At 36.5% G+C, this 25,409-nt stretch overlaps 1 protein-coding gene across 2 annotated transcripts in view; it reads left to right on the top strand.

Annotated features, from left to right (window-relative positions):
- The window catches only part of CRB1 (crumbs cell polarity complex component 1), a gene marked incomplete at both ends in the record, with an annotated part of 205,497 nt that overhangs the window by 156,746 nt on the left and 23,342 nt on the right, over positions 1 to 25,409 (top strand). For both annotated transcript variants that reach the window (XM_081299753.1, XM_081299752.1), the window contains 4 exons: positions 1,018 to 1,183; positions 6,514 to 7,420; positions 9,962 to 10,090; positions 13,561 to 13,687. In XM_081299753.1, the coding sequence (XP_081155879.1) occupies positions 1,018 to 1,183; positions 6,514 to 7,420; positions 9,962 to 10,090; positions 13,561 to 13,687 (1,329 nt within the window). The remainder of the gene's footprint in view (positions 1 to 1,017; positions 1,184 to 6,513; positions 7,421 to 9,961; positions 10,091 to 13,560; positions 13,688 to 25,409) is intronic.

The following is a 25,409-nucleotide window of genomic DNA, read 5'->3' as shown; positions in this document are numbered from 1 at the left end:
AACTGAACTAACTCTTTTGAAAGACCCAATTAACTTTATCTTAAATACCAAGCTATTGTTGTTTTGAACTTTTATTACTTCAACAAGAAAAAAAATCTGAGAGTTTTTTTAAATTTGAATTCCTCTGAAATTTCTCAGAACCCATGCTTTATATTATGTACTTTATATGCTCTTCTAAGGGCTACATTAACTATACGAAATTGTCAGCTCTGCATGAGCTTTCAGAGGAAAAGAAGGAAGCACACTGATGTGTGTTACATGTTTACTGAGCTCCAACTATGGTCACAGCTAGCCTTAGTCCTAAATATACACAGAGGAATCATTATGAGTTTACTATAGGAGCACTTCTAATGTGCCAGGCACTATTTTACATAGATTAATCCATTAATTCTGTTGAAGGATTACTGTATAAAACAGACATTGTTATTCCCTTTTATACTATTTATAAAGAAACTAAATTTTATGTAACAAACTGAGGGTGTGGGTCAGTATTAGAATATGTGCTTTGCATGGGTGAGGGCCTGGGTTCAACCCTTGGCCCTAAAAAAAAAATAAAATAAAAATAAAAATAAAGTTATGTAACTATTCTGAATTGTTTGCTAATAGTTAACCTGGGATACACACAGTCAGGCTCTAAAAAGTTTTCTTTTAAAATATTTTTATTTTGAATACTTTGTGAGTGGACTTGTAAGACCTAAATTAAGAACAATGAGTCTCTGATTCAGAGGCAGAGAAAATGGTGAGGGAGGACATTGAATTGGGACCCAGAGGATCTAGATTCCAAGCTTCATTTTCATTTCCACAACAGAAAGACCCTCATCTGTAAAAACAAAAGTAATAATCCTTATTGCAAATAATTACTGCCTGTGAAAATATGGGGTAAAATCCATATTAAATGTTTAAAATCTGAAGATATAGGGAAATTGGCATTCTAAAATAACAGATATATGTTGTCACCTTTACCATTTCCACATCTAGTTGACAATGCTTTTGATGATTCTTTTTCCCCCTGCTCAGACCAATCCCTGTCACAACGGAGGCATTTGTTATTCCCTGTGGGACGACTTCTCCTGCTCCTGCCCTGCAAATACAGCTGGGAAAGCCTGTGAAGAAGTTCGGTGGTGTGAACTCAGCCCCTGCCCTCCCAGTGCCCAGTGCCGGTTGGTGCCCAAAGGATTCGAATGTACGTAGAGCTCAGGACTGTTATCCTTCCAATTAATTTGGCACATTTAACTTGTTCTGATAGGAAACAGAAAAAATAAACAGACATGGTCAACTTATTAAATAAGTGGATGGTTGTTTACCTCTCGTGAGTAGTATAATTAACCTGATATGAGTAGTATAAAAATCCAGATTAGTCTCTTGCTTTCTCCTGCCCTGTGTGTCTGGGCGGGAAATGGAGAATGTAGCAATACCAAATATGAGTCCTTGGTCATTTAAAGCTGATGTCTGAAGAGTTAACCAGGTGATACTGTCCTTCCTCATTACTAGAAATACAGAATAAACGTGCTGGTGTTAGCTCACTGCCCATTTGAACTTCAGATAATTCACATGATCTCCATGATCTAAAGCCTCCTTGCCTGTAAAATAGGGGTACCAAAATCTATAGGTTTCTTTGTGATGATTGCATATTCCTATGTATATAATCAAACACATTAGGTACCCGGTGATGCTGGCCAGGACTGCATCCCTTTATGTGAAAGGTTCCCCTGCCCTTTTCAGTGCTTCAGAGCACAATTTCTCAAATGTTAATGATCTGAACACCACACTTAGGATTTTTTGACGTATTCACAAAGTAACCACACTGTCATTTCTGTGCTTTCTCCTCTCTTCAAATAACACACATCCCAAGATATAGCACATTCTCTGTTTAAACTGAATTTGAATCTCTTCCCCTTATTCGAAGATTCTGCTGCTAAAGATTTTGCTCCTAGAATTTCTCTCTTACTCTTCAACATCAACAGTTTTTCCATTAGCAGATAAACATTCCATCAAATTTCCTCATTACAAAATATATCCCATGACCTCCCTTCCCCAAATTCCCACCTGCGACTTCCCATTTCTCTGCTTCCTTTTCCAGTGAGAAAAACAAAACAAACCTCTGAAGATTTGTGCTCAAGATACTTCTGCTGTCTCACTCCAAACTTTTACCTCATCACTCAGGCCCCATAAACCACCACTTCCTCTTCCACTCTCTCAGCCCAGAGCTTCACAGTTTCTCTCCACCATTTCATTCAAATTTGGACGCCAGGGTCTTCCTACCTGTTTTTTTCTTTATATCTCTTATTATTCCTTGATATTTTTGTGGGGCGTGGTACTGAACCCAGGGGCACTTTGTGACTGAGCAACAGCCCTTTTTTATATTTTATTTTGAGAAAAGTTCTCACTAAGTTGTTTAGGGCCTCCATAAGTTGCTAAGGCTGACCTCAAACTTGCAATCCCCCTGCCTCAGCATTCAGAGCCACTGGGATCACAGGTGTGCATCACTGCACCTGACCTGTTCTTTACTATTTTGATATACATGTATGTGTTTATTTGTTTATCACCTCTTTCCTCAGTAGAAAATAAGTTTCACAGTGCAAGAAATTTTTCTATGTAGTTATTTAAGTCACTGTTGGCCCTTAGAATAGTGCCAAACATCATAGTAGGTTGTCAATAAATATTTGTTAAATGAGTAAATTTACTTATTTTTCTGCAAGTCAGTTATTCACTTAACTGTTCTACATATTAAGTATATTATCTTCTTACAATAAAAATATACATAAAATATATTTTAAAACACTGCACTAAAATAATGGAATGGAACTAGATGTAAGAGTGGCTGAAGGTCAGTTCTGACATCCTGTGCCTGAAATAACTGAAGACAAGAGAATACATTTATTTTTATGTTTCTATATTTTAAAAGATCTATATGATATATGGTAAACTGTAGATATACTTGAGGAAATTTTCTAGAGGAATGTGGATATTTATAACTCATTTTTAGGAAATACCTACTACATACAAATAGAAGCATGATGAGTTGATAGAAAGTAAAATGGTTTCTAACCAACACAGAACTTTATGGATTTATTTATTTATTTATTTATGCAGAGTTGGTGATTAGATCCAGCAGGGCCTTGTGTATACTAGTTAAGTCTGTACTACTGAGCGACACCCCTAGCTCAGCACAGATTTTAAGTGCAACATTTTCCATTCTTCTATCTCTGACATGCTTGTTGAAAACAATGATGAATGAAAATGAACTATTAATTTTATTGTTACTCTTTTGATAGAAATATTAATATTGTTAGTCCCAGCTGTGTTCTACAACAGTGTTCAAATCACTTGGAACATTTCCACAGGGGGAATGAAAAGAGTGGGATTTCAAAAATCAGTGGCAGCCCAAGAACAGTGTACACCCAAAGCAGTTTGGACTGGCCCACATGTGTATCAGAAACAAGTGAACCTTTACTGCTGTACCATGACTGCTACAAAAGGAAAAGAAGCTGGCTCCAACATCCCCCCAAAATCCCAACAGCCTTCTTTTTGAAGTATGACTTATCTTAGTGCAGACAGAAATGGAATCAATAGGAGGTTTACAATAGGAATTGTATATCAGTTTCATAATTGACAGATATGAACCATGAATTCATTTTTGCTTCTTTGTATACTTTTAATTTTGTGTGATCTTGTGACCCTATTGTATTTTCTTTTCAAATAAAATATATTGAGAAGATTAAGTCTAACAGAACAACATACTCTTGCGAGCACAGCTCATACATTACTCTAAGTTTGGCCTTTAGATCTTTAATCATCTGTATCTCTGTGTCCCTCTAGGATTAACCAAGATTTAAAAATTTACAACTCACCTTAGATACAGGTGTGTTTATTATGGCAAAGTACCCCAAAGAAAAGTCAAAGGAAAAATGTTATGTGCATTGTGGTTTTTACCCAAATCTCAAGAAGTGATTTCAGAGATTTGTTATTTTAACATTTACTTTAAAATATGAGTCACTCATTGCTCTTTCCCTCCTTAATTCTTACCCAAAAACCTGGTTGGGGGAAAAAAAAGCCCTCAACAATCAAAAACAATGAAATCAAATGAGATTTTAATTTAGTCAAATAATAAAACTTGAATTATACACTTTAATTTTCTCTTGCTGTGATTTCTAGTCATGTCATTTCCAAAATAAAGGAGAAAGTTATTTTCATCGATTACTCATTTACTAAAGTTTCCTGAGCACCTATTGTGTGTTAGGCAAAGTTCCAGACAGAGATCGCTGATCTCAAAAAGCCCATGCTGTAGAACTGAAAGACAGCCAAGGAACAAATATACAAATTTAAACTTCAAATGTGATAGGAGTTATGAAGAAAATAAAACCCAGAGTGAAACAGAGAGTGAACACAGAGCAAAAGTTGTTTTAAATTGGATAGTCAGGGAAGGCTCCCCAGAGGAGGTGACATTTGAGCAGCTATCAACGCTGAGGAGGAGCCAGGTACGGGAAGGCCTAGGGGAGAATATTCCAGGTTTAAGTAATAGCAAGTATAAAAGATCTGAGTCGGGGAGAAGCTTGCTGTCTTCAGTGAGTGGCAGGATATGTGAATAAGGAAGAGAGTGGAAGGAATTGGAATTGGGAAGTTAATCAGGGGTCATATCACATAAACTCCTGTGAGGGGCTGGGGTTGTGGCTCAGCGGTAGAGCACTCACCAAACACGTGTGAGGTGCTGGGTTCAATCCTCAGCACCATTAAAAAACAAAACAAAACAAAACAAAACAAAAAACCTCCTGTGAGTATTGTTTAAGACTTAGGCTTTCTAGATATGAAGGCAACTAATAGAGGTCTTGGGCTAAGGAGTGGTGGTTAGATTCACCCTCAGCATCACAGAAATAGGGACCCTAATAAGTAATTAGTCTATATGAAAGATGACAGTAGTTGTGTATATTTCCTCACACATTGGGTAATGACAGTGTTTTAAGGTCAATTGCTACTGAAAAGTGGAAAAAAAAATGAGAATGGCAAATTGACTACTAGATTGGATAACGTGGAGGTCACTGTGACCTTAACAAGAGTGGTTTTAGTGAGGTGCTTGGAACAGAACCTGAATAGCATGTACTAAAGAGAAAATGGTAGATAAGAAAGTGGAAACCTTGAGAATAGGAAACCATTAGAAGAGTATTGATGGGGAGGGGAACAGCAAAGGAAGCATCAGGGTGGGGGAGTCAGGACAGTGCTTCGGGGCCTCGTGCTTGTGTCTATTTTTTAAGATTGAAACAACTGCAGCGTATTTGTAAAGACAGGAAACGAAAAGGGAAGGAAAATAATGAGCATGGTAGAAAAGAGGGTGCATGTCTGAATAATACCTCAAAGGGATGAAAATAAAGGGGACACAACACATTGCTGACCAGGTTGGCCTTGCACAGGGACATGGAAGGTGCATCCATTTTAACAGGATGAGAAGCAGAGTGCATCTGGGGACTGTGAAGTTTCAGACTTGGTGGAAAGCTGTGGCACTTTTTCTCCTATTTGCTCAAGAATGCAAACAGGAGACTGAGATAAGTTCAAACATTTCCAGAGAACAAGTTGTGATTTAATAATCTTATACATTTAACAACCTTTTAATAGAAAAATGCAATGATTACCCAAACTGCTCTGCTTCCAGATAGTACATGGACATGATGAGGTAAAGGTGGTTGATTTGGCTGTATGTTTTTTTTTTTTTTTTTCCCAGTCACACAAAAATATTTGGTGATAGGTAGAGAGTGGGTAGCTTGGCACGTAATTGGATTTTTGCCAGGTTAGGTAACCCAGTCATTGGGAATGCCCATGTATGTGTGTTGTGGGCCGGGGGTCCTAGGGATTGAACCCAGGGGTGCTCTAAACATTTTTTTTAAAGTTTATTTTGAGACAGGGTCTTGCTAAATTGCCTGAACTGGCCTTGAATTTGTGATCCTCCTTCCTCAACCTCCTGAGTAGCTGGGATTAGAGGCGTGTGCCTTTGCACCCAGAAGGAATACTACCTTTTCCTCCCTGTTGGTCAGCTTCATCAGAAACCAGCCTCTACTGTTGGACTTCTGTATTGTTTTAGCTGGATTTGTAATTTCTTGGTGCTCAATTTCTTTGCATATGAAATGGATCATCAGTGCCTTATTTTGGGGTTCTAGTGGAAAATAAAAATTGGCATGCATTAGAATATCAATGAAAAAGAAAAGTCTGGTTTGTGTTTTGGTATTAGATCATCCATGTTTTATGTTGTGGCTTTATTATCTATTAATTAATAAACATAAGTAGACTGCTTAGCTTCTGTTAGTCTCTATTCCTTCTTTTGTAAAAATGAAGATAATAACCATACTTGTAGTCAAGAGTTTTGCATTAGAAATAATAAAAAAAAACAACTAGCACAGTACCCACCATGTCAAACAATCAGCACATGATATCATTAACGTGATGATCACTACTATTAATGCAGGTAATTAAGCACATATTATAGACTTAATAAAGTTGCTAATTAGTGTTGCCTTCTCTCTTTAGGTATTGCAAATGCTGTTTTTAACGGACAAAGCAGTGAAATATTGTTCAGAAGTAATGGGAACATTACCAGAGAACTCACCAATATCACATTTGGATTCAGAACAAAAGATGCAAATGTGATAATATTGCACGCAGAAAAAGAGCCTGAGTTTCTTAATATCAGCATTCAAGAGTCCAGATTATTCTTTCAATTGCGAAGTGGCAACAGCTTTTATGTGCTGCATCTTACAAGTCTGCAGTCAGTGAATGATGGCACATGGCACCAAGTGGCTCTTTCCATGATAGACCCACTGGCCCAGGCCTCCAGGTGGCAAATGGAAGTGGACTATCAAACACCTTTCGTGACCAGTGCAATCGCTACTGGAAACCTCAACTTTTTGAAGGACAATACAGACATTTATGTGGGTGACAGAGCTCTTAACCATAGGAAGGGCCTGCAAGGGTGTCTAAGTACAATAGAAATAGGAGGCATTTATCTCTCTTACTTTGAAAATGCTCATGGTTTCACTAATAAACCTCAGGAAGAGCAGTTTCTTAAAATCTCTACAAATTCAGTGGCTACTGGCTGTTTACAATTAAATGTCTGCAACTCCAACCCCTGTTTGCATGGAGGAAATTGTGAAGACATCTATAGCTCGTATCACTGTTCCTGTCCCTTGGGATGGTCAGGGACACACTGTGAACTCAACATTGATGAATGCTTTTCAGACCCCTGTATCCATGGCAACTGCTCTGACAGAGTCGCAGCCTACCACTGCAGGTGTGAGCCTGGATACACTGGTGTGAACTGTGAAATGGAGATAGACAATTGCCAGAATCACCAATGTGCAAATGGGGCCACCTGCATTAGTGAGACTAATGGCTATTCTTGCCTCTGTTTTGGAAATTTTACGGGAAAATTTTGCAGGTGAGCATAATGTCCATGAAGCTTGGTTCTTATCAAACTGGAAGCTCTCTTCTCAAGGCCTGCATATACACTATGCTGAACGGGAAAGGTTTTGGTCATTTCAACACAATTTGATCATCTAAAGATGGGATTTATCTTGATGGGATGACCTATAAGTATTAATGGTAGTGTTTCAACCAGACAGTGTTTCCTCAGCCACCTTTGTTAGAATATATCTCATGAACTATAACTCCAGGATCTGGCAGCCCAAGGTCACTAGAAACAAATATATTTACAATAAATACAAAAACTGAGTTTCAGTGTTATAAAGGAAGGCAGGATGTCTAATAACAAAATAATGCCCTGGGTTATTTTAGCCAGATAAATCTCATGAAATCCTGAAAAGGCTATATTATAATTTCAAAAAAGTGGATTTATGATTTTCAAATGTAAAATGAACATGTTTTGATGATTTTATTAGTTATTGATTAATGCAGAAACTAGTGAGATATTAAAAGCAGTCCAAAGGACAATCTACAGAATATAGATGTATACAAAATATAAAATGATGAAGTGGATCTACTAATAAATGCAAAACTGTTTACTATTCTACCGGAGAACAAAATTAGGATTTGAGATAATCTTTTCTGCAGTATGACAATCAATTGTATTGCTACAAATTCACTTGCATGTCAACAGCAAGATTCTTTTGTATTGATATAATTTTCTAAAATTTACAGAATTGTAATATTGCTTAGTAAAGAAAATCTTAAGACATATACTACTATAGAATAAGATTGTTCTAGAGATCCTTTATGTATATCCAGTTTTCCACTGAAGATAATCCACAGATCTCTTTCCCATTTCAAAGTATTTTTCAACTTTTTTCTGAAACTACAAAAGCAGTATTTTAGTTCTAGCAACCAATTCTATTTCATGCTGTGTAAACAAAGATAAGAAAGAATATTTTCCTACTAAGTCACATTGCTTCAATGTTTCCATGTAAGTAGAAGCCATTATTGTTTTTACAACTTATACTGCTTTAAATTTACTAAATAATTGAGTCATTATGGGTAGGTTAGAGGGTTATTATTAACAAGTAATACATTCCAGGACTTTGGCAAGAACACCTGGAGTGGGTTGGCAGCCTAAGACATTGGAGACATTACACTAATTCAGAGCTGGTACCTTAATTACATGAATCTTCTAGCAGACATAACATGTATCCATCTCCATAAAAAGTGTATATATCTTCATAACATTTATTGTTGTTTAGAGCATATGATAGCAAAGTGATAGCTGCTAAGTGTTAACATGCCAGTTAAATGTTACTTCCATGAGCTCATCCATTTATTTGCCAATATGTAATCTGCCTAGTCAAAAGCAAGAGAAATTCAGGATGAAAATCAGTAGCATTCCACAGTGAATTTGGGTAAGTATAGTACATTTGCCCTAATAACTCTTCTCTAGAACTTTGTTTTTTTTTTTTTGCCTAATTCATCAAAGTCAAGTTCTTAATGTATAAACTTTCAAAAGTACCTTCTAATGAGATTCAGAAATTGTTTATTAAACCTAATATGTATACAGAGCTTCATATTTGCATTGCTAATTGACTTCTTTCAAAGCTGGTTGACATCTTTGACTCTTTTGAAATGTTCTTATATCTTCTTTTAAAAGTAGAAGTGATTAGCTCTTGTGATAAGAGACATTCTTACTATCATCTAGTCTAGTTTCTCCATATTAGCTCCAACAAACATGACATGACAAAGAGGAATTCATTTTACAGTTCCTGAATATTTATTCTATATCCGATACCAAGCACATACACAGTGGGCCAAAGGACCTAAGCAACATTCTTAAAATCTTTTTGAACATCAGTCCTTTGAAACTAGGGTTTTGTCTAGCCATGATGTTCGGCTTAGCTTTTAAAAATTTGCTCTGCCTTTTATAAGAATTCTTTAGCACGTGCAGTTTTGTTGTTGCAGAAGAGAGTTGCAGGCTGAATTCACATGCAGTTGCCATGAGTGCTATATACAAACCTCCTGGACAGCACTTGGCTTGCATTCTGCAAAGCTATGAATTATTGGAGAGAGGGCAGCAAGTCTTGGCAGGGCAACTGGAGTTCAGCTCTGAAAGCCAACAGAGAAATCGCATGAGTGTTTGGGTACCACAGTGCTGTCCTTGCTTTCCTGGCCTTTATAGAGATGCAATTTTCCTATGGCCTTTGTTGATTTATTAGTAGAGCGGTGGCAAATCTAACTGTAGCAAGTTCCTTTCCAACTCTGAATTTATTGCCACCCCATGGCATAGATCTTATCTCCCGAATAAAAACTGTGTAGAATAGAAGATGGATAGCCAGGCTTGCTACAGTACCCTCCAGCAGGAATTTTTTACTGGAGAAAGTGGTGCTGGTATAATGCAGCACAATTCAGCACTTAGAAAGCCTCCAGACTCAGTACCTAATTAGCTTGACATTGACTGCATATGTGAACTTTTCAAAAAAGTTTTCCTGAATGAAATGAACAAGATGAACAGCTGTGGCTGTTACTTTTCTCTTTCTAGATACAGAAGATTACCCTCAACAGTCTGTGGGAATGAACAGACAAATCTCACTTGCTACAATGGAGGCAATTGCACAGAGTTTCAGACTAAATTAAAATGTATGTGCCGGCCAGGTTTTACCGGAGAACGGTGAGTCACCTTAGAACATTCTGGAAGAGAAATCTGGGCTAAAGAACAGTGGGATTACTTGGAGTTCATTTTCTCCTCTAATTTTTCATCTTAGTTCCCATAGGAATATCTATGCTGAAATATAGGTCCAAGGCAGAGTTGAGCAATAAAAAAGAAGTAAATTTACAGTGTAGGTCAAAGTAGAGAACATTTTATTAGCCAGGACTTCGAATAGGGAAATATGTTTTATTAAAAATGTATAATGTGCTATTTTTCTTTCTTATAAGTACTTCTGGATTCATATTTTTCCCACTAACTCTAATACACAATGCAAATATGGTTGCTATTGAAGTAAAATGACATGCACCTGAAAGATTGCCTCTTAGAATTACCTACAATCCAAAAAGTATGTACACCTTACCCATCTGATTCGGTCTTTCCCAGAGCAATGCCTTCAGTTCTTCCTCACTTTCTACAGGGACAGTCACTGACTTTAGACAATCTCTGACCTGCTGAAAATGCAGGGAAATTTGCATATGTGTGTGATTGGCTGAGGGTGAGATCAAGGGAGAAAGCAAGTTCTTCATAACATGTATCAGATTCCCAAAGGAACCTGTGTCCCCCAAGCAGTTGCAAACCAGAACTCTATAGGTTATCAACATTATAGAGAAATAGTCAAGCATTTGTTTATCATTGTGTCATGAACCTTATGATATCATCCTTCATTCTTAGAGCTCTCCAAGGTAGGTTTTACTGTTCTTATTTTGCATATGCACAAGGTAAGACTGACAGGTTAAGTGACAGATCAGGTGTCCATTCAAATGTATGTAGCAGTAAGGTTGAGCTGCCTTTGGAAGCCTCCAATCATTTATTGGCCATGTTGGCATAATTGTATGAATAAATTTTTGCTCACCACAATTAAAAGAAAATGGAAAAATTACTCCTCCATCTCATGTTTCATCCAGGATAAGGTCTTTCTGGTCAAACTTTCTACATAGAGCAACATAACTAACAAAGATTGTAACTGAAATTTCCCAGAAGAACAGATAGTAAAATAATAGGAATGTCCCTGTTCCAATTATACTTTGGATTAATTTGAGTTTTCATTTTCTTAGCTGACTCTTTTGGCATCACACAGATACAGCTCTTTTGCCATTTTTACAAAACAAACAGGGAGCGTATTACCCTTCGGAATGTTCTAGGTGGCATAGGCAGTCCAAGTGTATAGGTGTGGAAAGAGATAGACTAAAGTCACACTTTCCATTTCACAAATCTATTTCATACAATTATTAATTCAGAAATGGTCCAGATGATTTCCAATTCCATATGTCTTCCAAAAGGTTTATTTATTTATTTTTTCAAAATTATTTCCTTGTCCTAAATTTTGAAAAACTGCCTTAAGTGCTGATCACTTCCTGGCCTAATTCCATCACTTCTGTTGATGTCACAATGCACAGAGCTCATCTGAAATCTTGGATTATTTTTCTGTTACACTTTGCCCCTATGTACAACAAATATTGACCTCTCCTCTTAAATGTATTTACGTATTTTTAAATTATATTTTGCACTGAAATTTAAGTTGTTGATTTGAAATATGAAAAAGAAAGCTCAGAATTTTCCTTTCTCTCTGAATAAACTTCTCATCTGGATAAAGTTGTCTGGCACAACATGATTTCTAAAATAGCAAATCTCAGGTAGATTCAGTACTTTCAAAGACTTAATTCATCATTAGTTAATTATTTGGATACCAGTGGATTTATTTAGACTTTACATCTATAAATTCTTCGAATGAAAGCTTCAGCGTTGCTTGTTATACATGTGTATATGTTATTCACTGTTTAGCTCAAATATAAATAGGTGAGAAAGAGTAGCTAGAGGAAGACTAGAAAACTTGGGACAATCTCCCAAGGACTAGGGAAATGAGACTTTTGGGACATCCAAGGATATTGAAGAGCTGCCCTCTAATACACTGATTTCTCTCTTGCCTGAAGAAACCTCCAACTTTATAGTGTCATCCTGACAGGTTGGATGATGGATGATGTGAACACGTTGGCCCACCCAGGACAGAGAGTGCTTGGCAAGCTCCTGTGAATTGTCAAGTTTTGCTCAGATCTAATCAGAAAAGACTCCTTCCAACCCAGTAGGTTAAGCCAAAAAAGGAAAACAAAATGTCTCAGCTATGCTTGGTATTCAACGGGATAAGGAACTGTTTTTCTTGGAAGAAATCTTCATTTTTCTATACCGTGGGTTGATTACATGGAAGTTCTATGTTTTGGAAGGCAGAGGACATTAAAAATTGTTTACATCAAACTTCAACATTATAAGATGCTCTGCTGTAATTCTTGAAGCTGAAATTTTATATGAATTTCCTACAGTAATACAGATGTTTCAGTCACTGCTTTATTTGAAGGCCTGAGCAGTGTTTGGCACATGATAAAATCTACTGAATGACTGAATGAGTAGTTGGTGAATTAATCAATGAGTATAAATAAGAACAAGTTGCTGACCATAGGTAACAATAATGTACTGTATATTTCAAAAACCTAGAAGAAAGGAGTTTGAAAGTTTTTATCCGAAAGAGATGAATCATGTTTGAGGAGAGAGATGTTTAACCTAACTTAAACATACAATGTACACATGTATCAAATACCATGAATACACACAATTTTTATGGTTTTATATTATCAGTTAGAAGAATTAAAAGTCAAAAATGTTGGTGGAGAATAAGGTAAATAAAAAGGAGAAGGAGGAGGAGAAGGAAGAAGAAGAGGGAGAGGAGGAAGAGGAGGGTGAAGAAGAATAGTAGTAGTAGTAGTAGTAGTAATGGTGTCCAAGGAAGAGGAAAATTTTATTTACTTTAGAATTGATGTTGAAATTTCTCTTGAAAAATTTGCCTTTGAAAGGCATTTTATTGGATCAACTAAAATTATGCTTAGCTTTTGAAATAGATTTATTAGCAAGTGAAATAATCCAATTACCCACTTTTGCTCAAATTAAAAAAAAAAATGGAATTTCAGTGTAATTTAAAATCTCTCAAATTCCCCGTTTTGTTGTGTCTGTTGGGTGGCTCACCTGAGGGTGCCGGTGTACTAGCATCCTGACAGCTTAAATGTAGGTCTGCTCTGCAGACTCTAGGTTGGCAAAGTGCAGCCTCACCTCATGACTTCTAAGTGCACCTAATAAACCGAGCATTTATAAGGTGGCAAACCCACTAATGCTCTTAAGGGAGAAACTGTACTATGCATGGCCCGTGTTCCCTTGGTTTCTAAATAGTCACACCTGTTTTCGCATTCTAATGTGTGCACAGATAATTTCTATTAAAACCACAACTGGCCGAAGGAGTTTGAAGGAACATTTCCCATATTATCAAATATATTTAAATTTTGTGGGAATGGGCAGATAAGATGGTGCGGTCCTGGGTAGATGAGGCGAACTGTTTCGTTCCCCATTTCACAGCCCTGAGTGTCTGCTGTTTCTGTTTATTTTCAAAGGTGTGAAAAGGACATTGATGAGTGCGCCTCCAATCCCTGCTTCAACGGAGGCCTGTGCCAGGACCTACTCGACAAATTCCAGTGCCTCTGCGATGTCGCCTTCGCCGGGGAGCGCTGCGAGCTGGACGTAAGCGGCCTGTCCTTTTATGTCTCCCTCTTACTGTGGCAGAACCTCTTTCAGCTTCTTTCCTACCTCATTCTGCGCTTGAACGATGAGCCGGTTGTGGAGTGGGGCGAACAGGAAGATTACTAGCCCTCATTTCAACATTCCCCGGTGTAAAAGCCCTGGAGTTTCAGGACATGCCTTGATTCACTTTAGACCTCTAAATAAGAAAAAAAAAAATTTAAAGTAAAAACCATCTTAAAAATGGAAATAAATTCAAGGCCTATATTAAGCATATCACAAGTACTTTGTGTCTGTATAAAATATTTTCCTATTCTAGCTTTAAGAAATGAAAAAAAAAGTCTTAACACAAGTAGAAGTATTGAGTGTATTTATTACAAATAAATATATTATCATTTTTTAATACTTCCATATTTGAGTGGTTTTAGAAACCATTTTCTCCCCACTCCATTTTTTTTACAGACATACTTTCCTGCTGTCAGTTCCTCTACTCACTATAATTCTATTTTCACATATGTTCTTTATTCTCATCTATTATTTATGACACAAAAATTTGAAAACTACTCTAAACTGTTTTATATCATGTATGTTTTCATTCAAAGCCATTCAAATGAATTGTTGCCAGTTTTCTGAATAAGTGATAAATGTATAAAGGAAAAGCAGAGAATTATATCCCTAAAATTATATAAAGAGGATGCTCTGGTATCAATATTTAAATTATACTTTGCTAGTGTAATTTCTGATTTTTAAGACCTTCTCTTTTACCATAAAATAACAAATAACATTTTCTCTCATTTTTTTGCAATACATTCCCTTTTATCCATGCAAAAATTGATTGTTGATAAATTTATGCATTAGTTGGCTTTTCTATCAAATTTTCACTGACATTTTATCACTGTTGCTAAATATATTTGTGTACATATATCTGTCCAAAGGAGGCTTTGTTTGTGTTCATTGAAAGGAAAAATACTGGATCTTATGAATTAATTCAGAACACAAGTAAAATAACAATAATCTACTAAATGTCATTTTGTGAATGTGTCAATGTCTTTGGGAGCTTCCCTGGTTTGAATATGTAAGCATAATTTATTCATTGAATGATATACAATATTCTAATTATTTTAATAACGTTGTTTTTCTCTGGAAATGACCAAGGTAAACCTAAATATATGTTCAGACAATCAGGAGAACAAAATAGTGTGATCTAAAAGCAAAGAAAACACATTACATTTTATTTTACAATAGTAATTGAATATTTATGCAGCAAATATTCGATGGAGTACCAGCAATCACTTCAAACCAAAAGTATCTAATTTTGAAATCAATTCTTTATATGCATCGATTTCCTTCACATCCCAGATTTTGTGGCAAGAGACATGGGGAAAGCTTTCCCCCAACATTTGCATTTCTAAATATTTGCAATAAACATTAGATAAAATATAGCTAAAGACCATACACGTAGTTTTCACATTTACTCCCTTCTAGACATATCTATAATTATAAACTCATAGGTCATTCCAAATGTAATTTTTTTCCTACCAAAAATATATATCTAAGAAATATTAACTCACAATCTCTTTGTGCAATTCTGAAGCCTCTATTGTCACTGTAATTGTCAACTGCTTTCTGTTTTCCAAAGGTGTTCTTGTCATGCAATATCTGACTTTAAAAACGTACTATCTTTTCTCTTTATTTTTCTGTAGTTTCAACTGTGTTGTGTGTGACTATGGCTTTTACACATTTGCATAGAAAAATAAAACCTTTTCTCCTTCACCTTCTATTTCTCACCCTCTGATGAGACTGTCTTTGTTTTCTTTAACTGTGCCTTGCATGGTAAGATATCCACAATGCAGGCCCATATGTGTAAACGTGCATGCTACACACATAATCCACATAAGGAACACAGAAGCATTCGTCCCAGTCTCCTGGATCATGATCTCTTTCTCCGCCTGTCCCTGCAAATAAACACTGTGGCATCAAGGTCAAGTCCATGTACTTTCCCTCTCTGGCAAGTAATCATCTAGTTGGCAGTCTATTACTGATTGCAACCCTAATTGTTCTGACTATTGATTTATATTGTCCCTGATAAACCTAGCCTTAGTTCAACCTAGCTCTTAGGAGGAGACATCTTACCTAAGTAACAAAAGTTCTCAAACACTACTCTGGACCAACCTTCTAAAACATAACTTGCATTTATCTGCATAAAAACTAATTTTATTTTCCTCATTTTTCAGATTTAACATCTGAACTAAGTAAAAATATGTTTCTGGTTTGGGCCACACCTCCTTCTTTGTGTGTGTGTGCATAGTGATTGGGTTTTGTTACCCTCTATTTTGAATTAAAGAGAAACAGAATAGGCAAATTTGGAGAAATTGGTGTTTTAGTAGCCAGGAGAGACAACAAAATCTAATTAACACTATTGCACAACGTATTCTGTGCTGAAAACTGTGATAAGCCATTTTTAAATACATGATTTTTTTAAAAATCATGTTTTTTTTAAACACAAGTTCAATCAAAATCTCTTACTTTATAAACTCTTCACTAAGTTTTGCTGAAAGATCCTTTTGCAATGTGTGGGTTTGAGATAGTAGCTATTCAGCTGTGATTTTTTAATGTTTAATTGAAACTTTTTAGAAGTGGTGCTATATAAAATGTGAGTATGGTAATTTAAGTAGGAAAACAGTGAAGAATTTTACTCAACTGCTAATAGTATCACTGCTATGGATTATTTCACTTCTCTAAGTTGGTTTTCTGGGTTTTTTTTAAGAGAGAGAGAGGGAGAGAGAGAGAGAGAGAGAGAGAGAGAGAGAATATTGTAATATTTATTTTTTAGTTTTTGGCGGACACAACATCTTTCTTTGTATGTGGTGCTGAGGATCGAACCCGGGCCGCACGCATGCCAGGCGAGCACGCCTCTGCTTGAGCCACATCCCCAGCCCCAGTTTTCTGGTTTATTCAACACATGCTAAATGAATATTATGTGCAGGGCCCAAGGCGAGGTGCTGGGAATATGACTATAAATTAGATGCCTAGCTTGCTCACAACAAGCTCTCACAGAGCATGTAGGAAGACAGAGGGGCAGATCCCAGGGCTGTGCTGAGATGGAGTTGAGCACCAGCAGGAAGAGTGTGCAGAGGAGGCATTTCACCTAATTTTAAAGATGGATGTGGAAGGTCAAGGAACGTTTCCCCAAACCTAAGCTGAGATTCAAAGGTAAATAGAAGCCAGGCTCTGAAAGGAGAGAAGGAACAGCCAAGAGTGTTTCAGGTCAAGGTTGGACAGTATGACAAGAGCACAAAGAGATGGGGACATGGTAAGACTGGGGCCATAGAGCTGAGTTGAAGAGAGTCCTTACACGCCATGGTGAAGAAGTTGGCTTTTCATCTGAAGAACAACGGGAAGTCTTTCAAAGGTTTCAAACAGAAAAAAATGACATAATCTTACTAGCACTTTTAAAAATCCCCTGGGCTGCTGTGTAGAGGATGGATCAAAATGAAAAACAAAACAAAAAAAAAAGACTAGACCCAGAAAAATATAGTTAAGAGGTTGTGTAGGATACAGACAAAATGAAAGGAGACTTTGCTCTACCTTTCACAGTTGAAGGTGATATAGGGAAGGGGAAAAATTAACCAAGTCTGAAGTGGCAAGCCCTTATGATTGTTTTAAAGAAGGTATAGGATGATAAGGGAAAATGAGTTACATTTGATGAATATTATATTTTAAATATTAACTTATTGAGAAATGAATAAATGTAAGGTTTTATGGGATACCTATTAATCAATCAGTATGGAAATTTCATTCTGTAGTTCAAGAAACAAATCTGGACTGAGCATATAAATTTGAGTTTCATGTTACAGATATATTGGCTTTTATATTCTCTATCTCCATGGGTCCAAATGTACAACCCATTTGTATTATTTATCTACTGCTCTATAACAATATCTTTTCAAACTTAAAACTACAGGTTTATTATCATACAGTGTCTGTGTGCAGGAGTCAGTCCAGGCCTGGCTCACCTGGGTCCTATGCTTAGGAGCTTATCAAGAGCAGTTATCAACTGGGGATGTAATCTCATTTGAGGATCCATAGAAGAGAAATCCACTTCCAAGTTCACACAGTTGGTTGGTAGAGTTCAATTCCTTACAACTGAAGGACAGAGGGCCTCAGTTGTTTTGTGACTATGGCTCAGAGACAGCCCACACAGTTCCTGGCCCATACATGGGGCTCCCCAACATGGCTCCTTACTTTCTCAAAGTCAAAAAGGGAGAGAGTCCAGCAAGACAGTTTAATAAAATGTTGTCATGTAATCATGCTCATGTAATCACAAATATCCCTTGGCTTTGTCACGTGCTCACAAAGCCTCTGGTTAGAAGCATCACAGGACATGTCCACACACAGAGAGAGTCTCAACAGAGACTAGGAAACTAGGAAAAGGTGACCACAGAGTCCACCTTCAGAGTCATCTATTTGGCACATCATCCCTGTATTCTCTTTATCACTCTCTGTGTGCTCTCTCCTCCAAGTTTTCCTGACGTCTCTCTTCCCCTTAAATCTATTTTCCACTCTGTAAAATCCATTGATAGCTTTTTAAATTCAATTATCTTTTAAACTGCTGGATAGGTTATCATCTTACAAATCAACCTTTTCTTTCATCCTGCCCTATTTCTTTTCACCATGATTGCTGTTCTTTTTCTTCGAAATACTAAGAACTTGTTTAATAATCTCTTTCATATTATTCTAATATTTCAGACTCTCAGAATGCTCATGGTCCTGTTTTTGTTTCTGTGGAATTTTCTTCACAACAGTTTTTCCTCTGTAGATTCTATTTTTTTGTGGGTGAACACAACCTTAAGAGGATTTTCCCCCGCCGTGGGAGTCTGTGTACTCGCTGAGTTGTGGAAATGTTCCTGGCTGGAGTCTTCGCTTTGGTCTTTTGCTGGGCAGACAGGAGGTTCGTCAGTCTAGTGCCTGCTTGGGGATTCCCACAACATCTGGATACTGTAAATTTCGGTGTAAGCCAATTTCGGTGTAAGCCCTTCATAAATATAACCCCAGCTGCCTCTCCAGCCTCATTTCGTATCCATTCTCTCGCGACTCCCCTCTCCAGCTGTGCAGAAACTCTCACCTCCCTCAAGCTTTCCACAGCTCCTCCTTTACCCACCTGTACCTTCCTAGCTTCCCATTTCCTTCTTTTCTTCCTGGCAACACAGCTCTGTTTCCTGAAATTCTGGATCTAATATGACTCCTCCAGGATCTTCTCCCTGACTTCCCCAGAAGTTGTTCACTATTTTATTTCTGTTTCTCTCTTGTCACTTTGTACCTCTCTTCTAGTGCTTATTGTTGGTAATCTAATCATCTAAACACAGAAAACACTTCTCAATAATACACTTCTCAAGGGCAAGGACCGTCTAACACAAACTGACATGGCTCTACAAACACTGGTGAAAGAATTATCACTTTACAAAACCATGAGGATCTTGAGAAGTAACTGTATTAGTTTCTTACCTAATATGTTGATTTTTGCAAGGGTAAATGCTTGATTTATATAGGATAAAGGTTATCATGATATACTTATAACTCAGTTGCATTATCTTTGATAATATAAATTAGCACTTATTCTAGTGGTATAATAATGTCAAAAGAGTAGTGATTATGTCAGTCTCATTTTTTTTTCTTTCATTATATCAGCAGAATTCTAATAGCTGTTTTAAAATCTTATTTGCTCATTTCAACACCTGGGTCATCATGAGATTGGCCCCCACTGATTAAATTTCCTCTTGCACAAGGGATTTCTTTTTTCTGTTTCTTTTTCTGGTAACTTTGGATTGTACCTTGGGCAGTATAGATCATGTGTTATTATAGATTATATAGAGACTATGAATTCTTTTCCATTCCTTTAAGAAGCATTTTGTTTTAGTGAGTGATCAATTAGCTAAATGAAACCCCCATTCTTATAGTGGTGCCACCTATTGATGCCATAGCTGAAATCACTCCGTTCTTCCACCTTTATTTAGCTGGACTGCGTGGAGTCTCCTTTACCTGTGCACCTTTCAAGGTATAGCTAAAAATCTGAGCAGAAGTCATTTTGTGGATTTGGGGGCTCCACCTCTGTAGCACTGTCCTTTCCAGAATTTTCCTCTTCCCTTTCCAGCTGCTATGGTGAAATCTACCTCTTTTCCCTGGTTCTTTAAGCCTAAGGTTGCAAAGTTCACTCCTGGATTTAATTAATCAGCTTGGTGTTGATTTGGGACTGCATTCAGAAAACAGGTTGGAGAAAACAAACAAACAAACAAAATCACCCAGTAGCCTCATTTCTAAGTTCCATTGTCACATAGTTTAATGCATACTTTTAATTACTCACCAGCACTCTTAAATTGCAGTTATGTTATTCTATCCAGTTTTATAGTTGTTATTTAGCAAGAGGTTGGTTTAAAAGGAGAAACTTGGTTATCAAAAGTGGAAGCTGTGATTTTATGTAGGCCATTTCAGACTGTGTTAACATAGGTATTTGGTCCCGGAGCAAAAGATGCAATTTTCCTTCTGACTTCTGCATTGGCCAGGTCACTTCAGAAGACAAGGTTTTACTTCTGAATCCATATTTAAAGGAAAAGTTTGAGGGTAACTGCCAGGACCTAAAAACAGGCATTTTAGAAATAGTGTAATGATAAAGGAAGGTTTCCTCTAGAAAGAGATGGCAAGGAAAACAAAATTTCCTTCACATATTTCAGTGGTTTTTGTGAGAAGTTAGAAGTTGATTCATTTTATATAAACACAGAGAGTAGAATAAAAGACAAAAGGATAAAAATTTTAGGATGATTTCAAGTCAGCCTAAGGGAAAGCCAGCTAACATTAGAACTATTCAATAATGTTAAGAATTGATCTGCACCAAAGTGAACTCCTGTCCCTGGAAACCTTCCAAGAGAATATGTCAGAAATAGCACAGAGAATACTTGTATAGTGGTTGAGAAAGATGCATGGATCTGACAATTCTTAAACATCCACGATTAGCTGATTAAGCACAACTAATGCACTTTGTACCTATGAAATTTCTTAAGATTGTGATATATATATATATATATATATATATATATATATATATATATATATATATATATAACCCATGACAGCAGAATTATGAGCTACTTTGAGAAATGAAATTTGTGTTTTTTAGTTAAATAAAGTTCAGTATTGAGGGCTAAATAATTGACTAAGCTCATCTGATATTTTGGAGAAAGGAAGGACTGTGAAAGATACTTCTGGGATTTTCAGATCGTTAATACATTAGACCATGTTATAGTGAAGCAATGTTTAAAAAATGAGAAATTTTCCTAAGAATGTATTTCTTGATGCACTGATTTATTATGCTGGTTTCTTGGAAATTGAAAACCTAACACCATCAACTCTGTTCCAATTACCATTTGAAAGGTAACTTTATCATTCAGAGCAAGGATAAGCTGGGCCTGGATGTCTTGTCATGGGTTTCACATGGGTACACAAGCTTTTCTGAGCAAACCTGGAGGTCTGCTTTGCTCCACCATCAATCATTTTTAGACAAGGCTATGCAATAGAATTGAGGCATGTAGCCAGGAAAAAAAAAAAAAAAAGAGAGAGCAATCTGGAAAGCTTATTTGGATGGTGTTTCTTTTTTTAAGTCATATGTGAAAATGATGTTGGAAAAATATTCCATTTTAAATTATAGGGCAATCCCTATTGGAAGATTAAGCTAATGGTCTTTCAACCATCACATTGAAGTACATGGCACTGAAATATTAGACTAAATTGTACGAAGTTGTGTGTGTTTAATATTTAAGATCCACAAAAATGACAATTTCATATGGTACAACCTGTTATATAATAAGTACCTATATGTGCCAGGAGGCTGCTTCCTCTAAATTTTGGGTTACTAACGCAGCACAGTCAATTAAATATTTAAAAGGATTTCAGGTATGATCCAATTCAACTTCTGTTTATAAAAGATGAAGAATGTAAGGTGGGACAGGCGGTGCTTTACTTAAGCTGTTTTTTTTTTTTAAAGAGAGAGTGAGAGGGGAGAGAGAGAGAGCGAGCAAGAGAGTTTTTAATATTTATTTATTTATTTTTTTTAGTTCTCGGCGGACACAACATCTTTGTTGGTATGTGGTGCTGAGGATCGAACCCGGGCCGCACGCATGCCAGGCGGGTGCGCTACCGCTTGAGCCACATCCCCAGCCCCTACTTAAGCTGTTAAAGTATTCAGTTCAATATTATTTCCATAGTCCAAAGCTGAAAGAGCAAATTCCTCTCCGACTTGCAATGAAGATTCTGAATGAGATTCTCAGAGTACCCTAGAGTCCTGCATTTTCTCTACATATATTATGAATTTTAAAGAACAAAAATACATAAAACTGAATCAACATCAGACCTATATTCATCAAAATTATAGTCTTATCCTGAGGATGTTAAAGGTACTCTAAGGCAGTATCATGACAATTGTGAATCATCATTGTTCAGTCCTAAGATCTTAAGAAGTTGTAGGAGGCAAAGCTGAGTCTGGCTTGATTTTGTAATAGAAAAAATGAAAAGATATATGATCTGAAGGGAACTTCCATAATAGTTATGTTAATATTCACAGCACCCTTATACATTGTGAGATAAACACACAATGTATTTTGACATTTTTGTCATTGACATTTATTTTGGGCATTGACATTTAGAAGGGTTAGGTATTGGCCTGATGTTAACACAGAAAGTAGACATCTAAATCTTAGCACAATTTAGAACCTAGGAGTGGTTGATTCCAAGCCATGTCTTTCCAGTATGCACCACCATCTTTAATAACAAATCCAATAGATTGAGTGCAAAAAAAAAAAAAAAATTACTCCTATCAACTTGTTTATTTATAATAAAAGAAACATGAAAGAAAATATGCTTTGCTCTGAACTTTCTCATTTGGCATTCAGAAGGGCAAAAAAATTTTAAAATTACCTCAATTGGTACCCCTAAAATAATTATTGTGAAAGGTACAAAAAAATAGATGATACGATTGAAACTGGGAAAAGCAAGCCACGCCTACGCTGTATTCTTTTTCAATTTAAGAAAGTCTGTCAATTTTACAACTTCAGGATTTTTTTCCTTTCACAATAATTCTGACCGATATTTTTATCTTTATTTTAAAAGTGAAGAAATGGAAATTTGAAAAGTTTCCCTGATTTGGTCAAGGTCAATCATCCAGGAAGTGACAGACCTGGGGTTGAATCAAGTTTTCTATTTCTAAATGTAATACTAAAGAAAAGGTCAGGATCTGTCAATTGGGACCCAGGAAAGGGATTATGGGGATAATTAGTAGGGGTTCCTGTCTTGTGGTCCAAAATGTGAATTATTACCAAAAATGGCTTGATGATGATTCACTTATTCCTCTCCACTCAACCCTAAAGCTTTGATCCTATTGGAGTAGTTGCCATATTTCTAAAATGAAATAACAAGTAAAGATGATATAGAGGAGGGCAACTAGAATAATAGGATATAGGGGATTTGAGGAGTGGGCAGACACATCTAATGATAAAGTTCCTCCTCACCTGAGCTCAGTGAAGGGCCTGAACACACCTGGAAATTAATGGATGGTATGATTGAGGGAACCTGTTTGGTAAGCTCCCAAATTCCAGGATGCAGGCATTCACTGAGACCTACCTAAACATAGCAAGTAATAAGAAAATCTTCTTCACATAATTAAAATAATAATAATAACCTTATAGAACTCGTTAACCCAAGATAGTAAAGCAGAAAATAAAAATAAATGCAGCAAGGATTTGGAGTCATTTATGAATGACAGAGTCATAAATGGTTTCTGAGAGGGTTAGAGTTATGCTTAATTGTAAAGGCTAATGTCAAGGACAGAGCTGACTGGCCCACTTCCTCAGGCTTCTGTTGCAAACTGAGCACTGGCCAATGGCACAACAGTCTTACTCTGATGGCAATTTCTTTGTGCTCTGAATTTGGCCTGCAGGAAGGAGGCACACAGAATGACTTTCTCTTCAAATTATAATATAAAAAAACACTGTCACTTCTCGCTGACTTTCTACTAATTAGCATTCAGAAGGGACTAAATATAGCACTAGATATTTCTCCAAAGCAGGCATAAAAATGGCCAACACATATATGAAAAGATGTTCAACATCACTGATCATCAGGGAAATGCAAGACAAAACCACAACGAGCTCACACATGTTTATATGGCTATTCTCAACAAAACAAGATAATAAGGGCTAGTGAGAATGCAGACGAGTGGGAATCCTGTGCACTGCTGTGGAGAGTATATAACAGTGCAGCCACTATGGAAAAGAGAATGAAACTTCCTCAAAATATTAAAACAGAACGATTATAGGATTCAGTAATCCTGCTTCTGGGTATATCTCCAAAAGAATTGAAATCAGGATTCAAAGACATTTCTAGACTTCCATGTTCCTTACAGCATTATCAATGCAAGTCAAGATATAGAAACAACCTAAATGTCCTTGGAAGGATGAATGGATTTAAAAAAAAGAAAATGGTAGACAAATACAATGGAATAGTATTCAACTGTAAAAAGAATGAAATTCTGACACCTGCTACAACATGGATTAAGCTAAGTGAAATTCACTAAGTAAAAAGTTTACTAATGTAAAATCATTACACTAAGTGAAATTCACTATTACAGAAAGACAAATACTGGGCTGGGGATGTGGCTCAAGTGGTAATGCATTCTCCTGGAATGAGTGGGATGCTGGGTTTGATCCTCAGCACCATATTAAAAAAAATAAAGATGTTGTGTCCACCGAAAACTGAAAAATAAATATTTAAAAAATTCTCTCTCTCTCTCTCTTCTCTCTCTCTCTCTCTCTCTCTCTCTCTCTCTCTCTCTCTCTCTTTGAAAAAAAGAAAGACAAATACTGCATGATTTTACTTATAGATAGATGTCTAAAATAGTCAATTTTATGGAGCAGAGAGTAGAATGGTGGTTGCCAGAGGCTGGGCAGAGGAGAAAACTGGGAGTTGCTATTAGATGAATGTAAAATTCCAGTTATACAAGATGAATAAGTTCTAGAGATCTGTGTACACACTGTGCCTGTAGTTAACAATGCCTTATCGTGCATTTGGAAATTCATTAGGAAGGTAGCTGTCCTGTTAAGTGTTCTCACCACAGTTAAAAAAAATTACTTAATAGAGTATTATAAACATTTTAAATGGAGAAAAAACAGATATAATAAAATGAGTTCTTAAATGTTATTTTGATGCATTATCAGGCACTGAAGTCAGGTCTGATTTAGTTCACTAACCTGTTTTCCTTTCCTCTTTTCACACATTATTATGATTTCTGCTTCACCAAGTATAATTAATGTCCTTCATTTCTTAATGTGAGTCCATTGCCGCAGGCTTCACAGAAATCATGTAACATAGATTTTCACCTTCACAACGCATTTCTTTATGTGTCCAAAATAGAACATAAAGAGAAAATACAGTGAGGCTCCTGAATGGTGGGTGTAACAAATGGAATTTATTCTTGTTACTCCATAAACAAGTATAGAAAATAACCAGGTTGGTGTTTGCCACTGAGGTGACTAGCTAACCATATTCTACAGCATTTTTGTCACTTGTCAAATCAACTCCTCTACTGAGATCTCCCTGAAATGATGATTGTCTTGCTACATACACTACTGGACTTAAAGAAACAAATTTTTTAAATAGTGCATTTATTCACTCTTCCACCATT

Source organism: Spermophilus citellus, assembly GCF_964194105.1.
Source record: "Spermophilus citellus genome assembly, chromosome: 6".
Taxonomy (NCBI): Eukaryota; Metazoa; Chordata; class Mammalia; order Rodentia; family Sciuridae; genus Spermophilus; species Spermophilus citellus.
The sequence above is the reverse complement of the archived record's forward strand: the minus strand, read 5'-3'. Positions and strand labels throughout refer to the sequence as shown.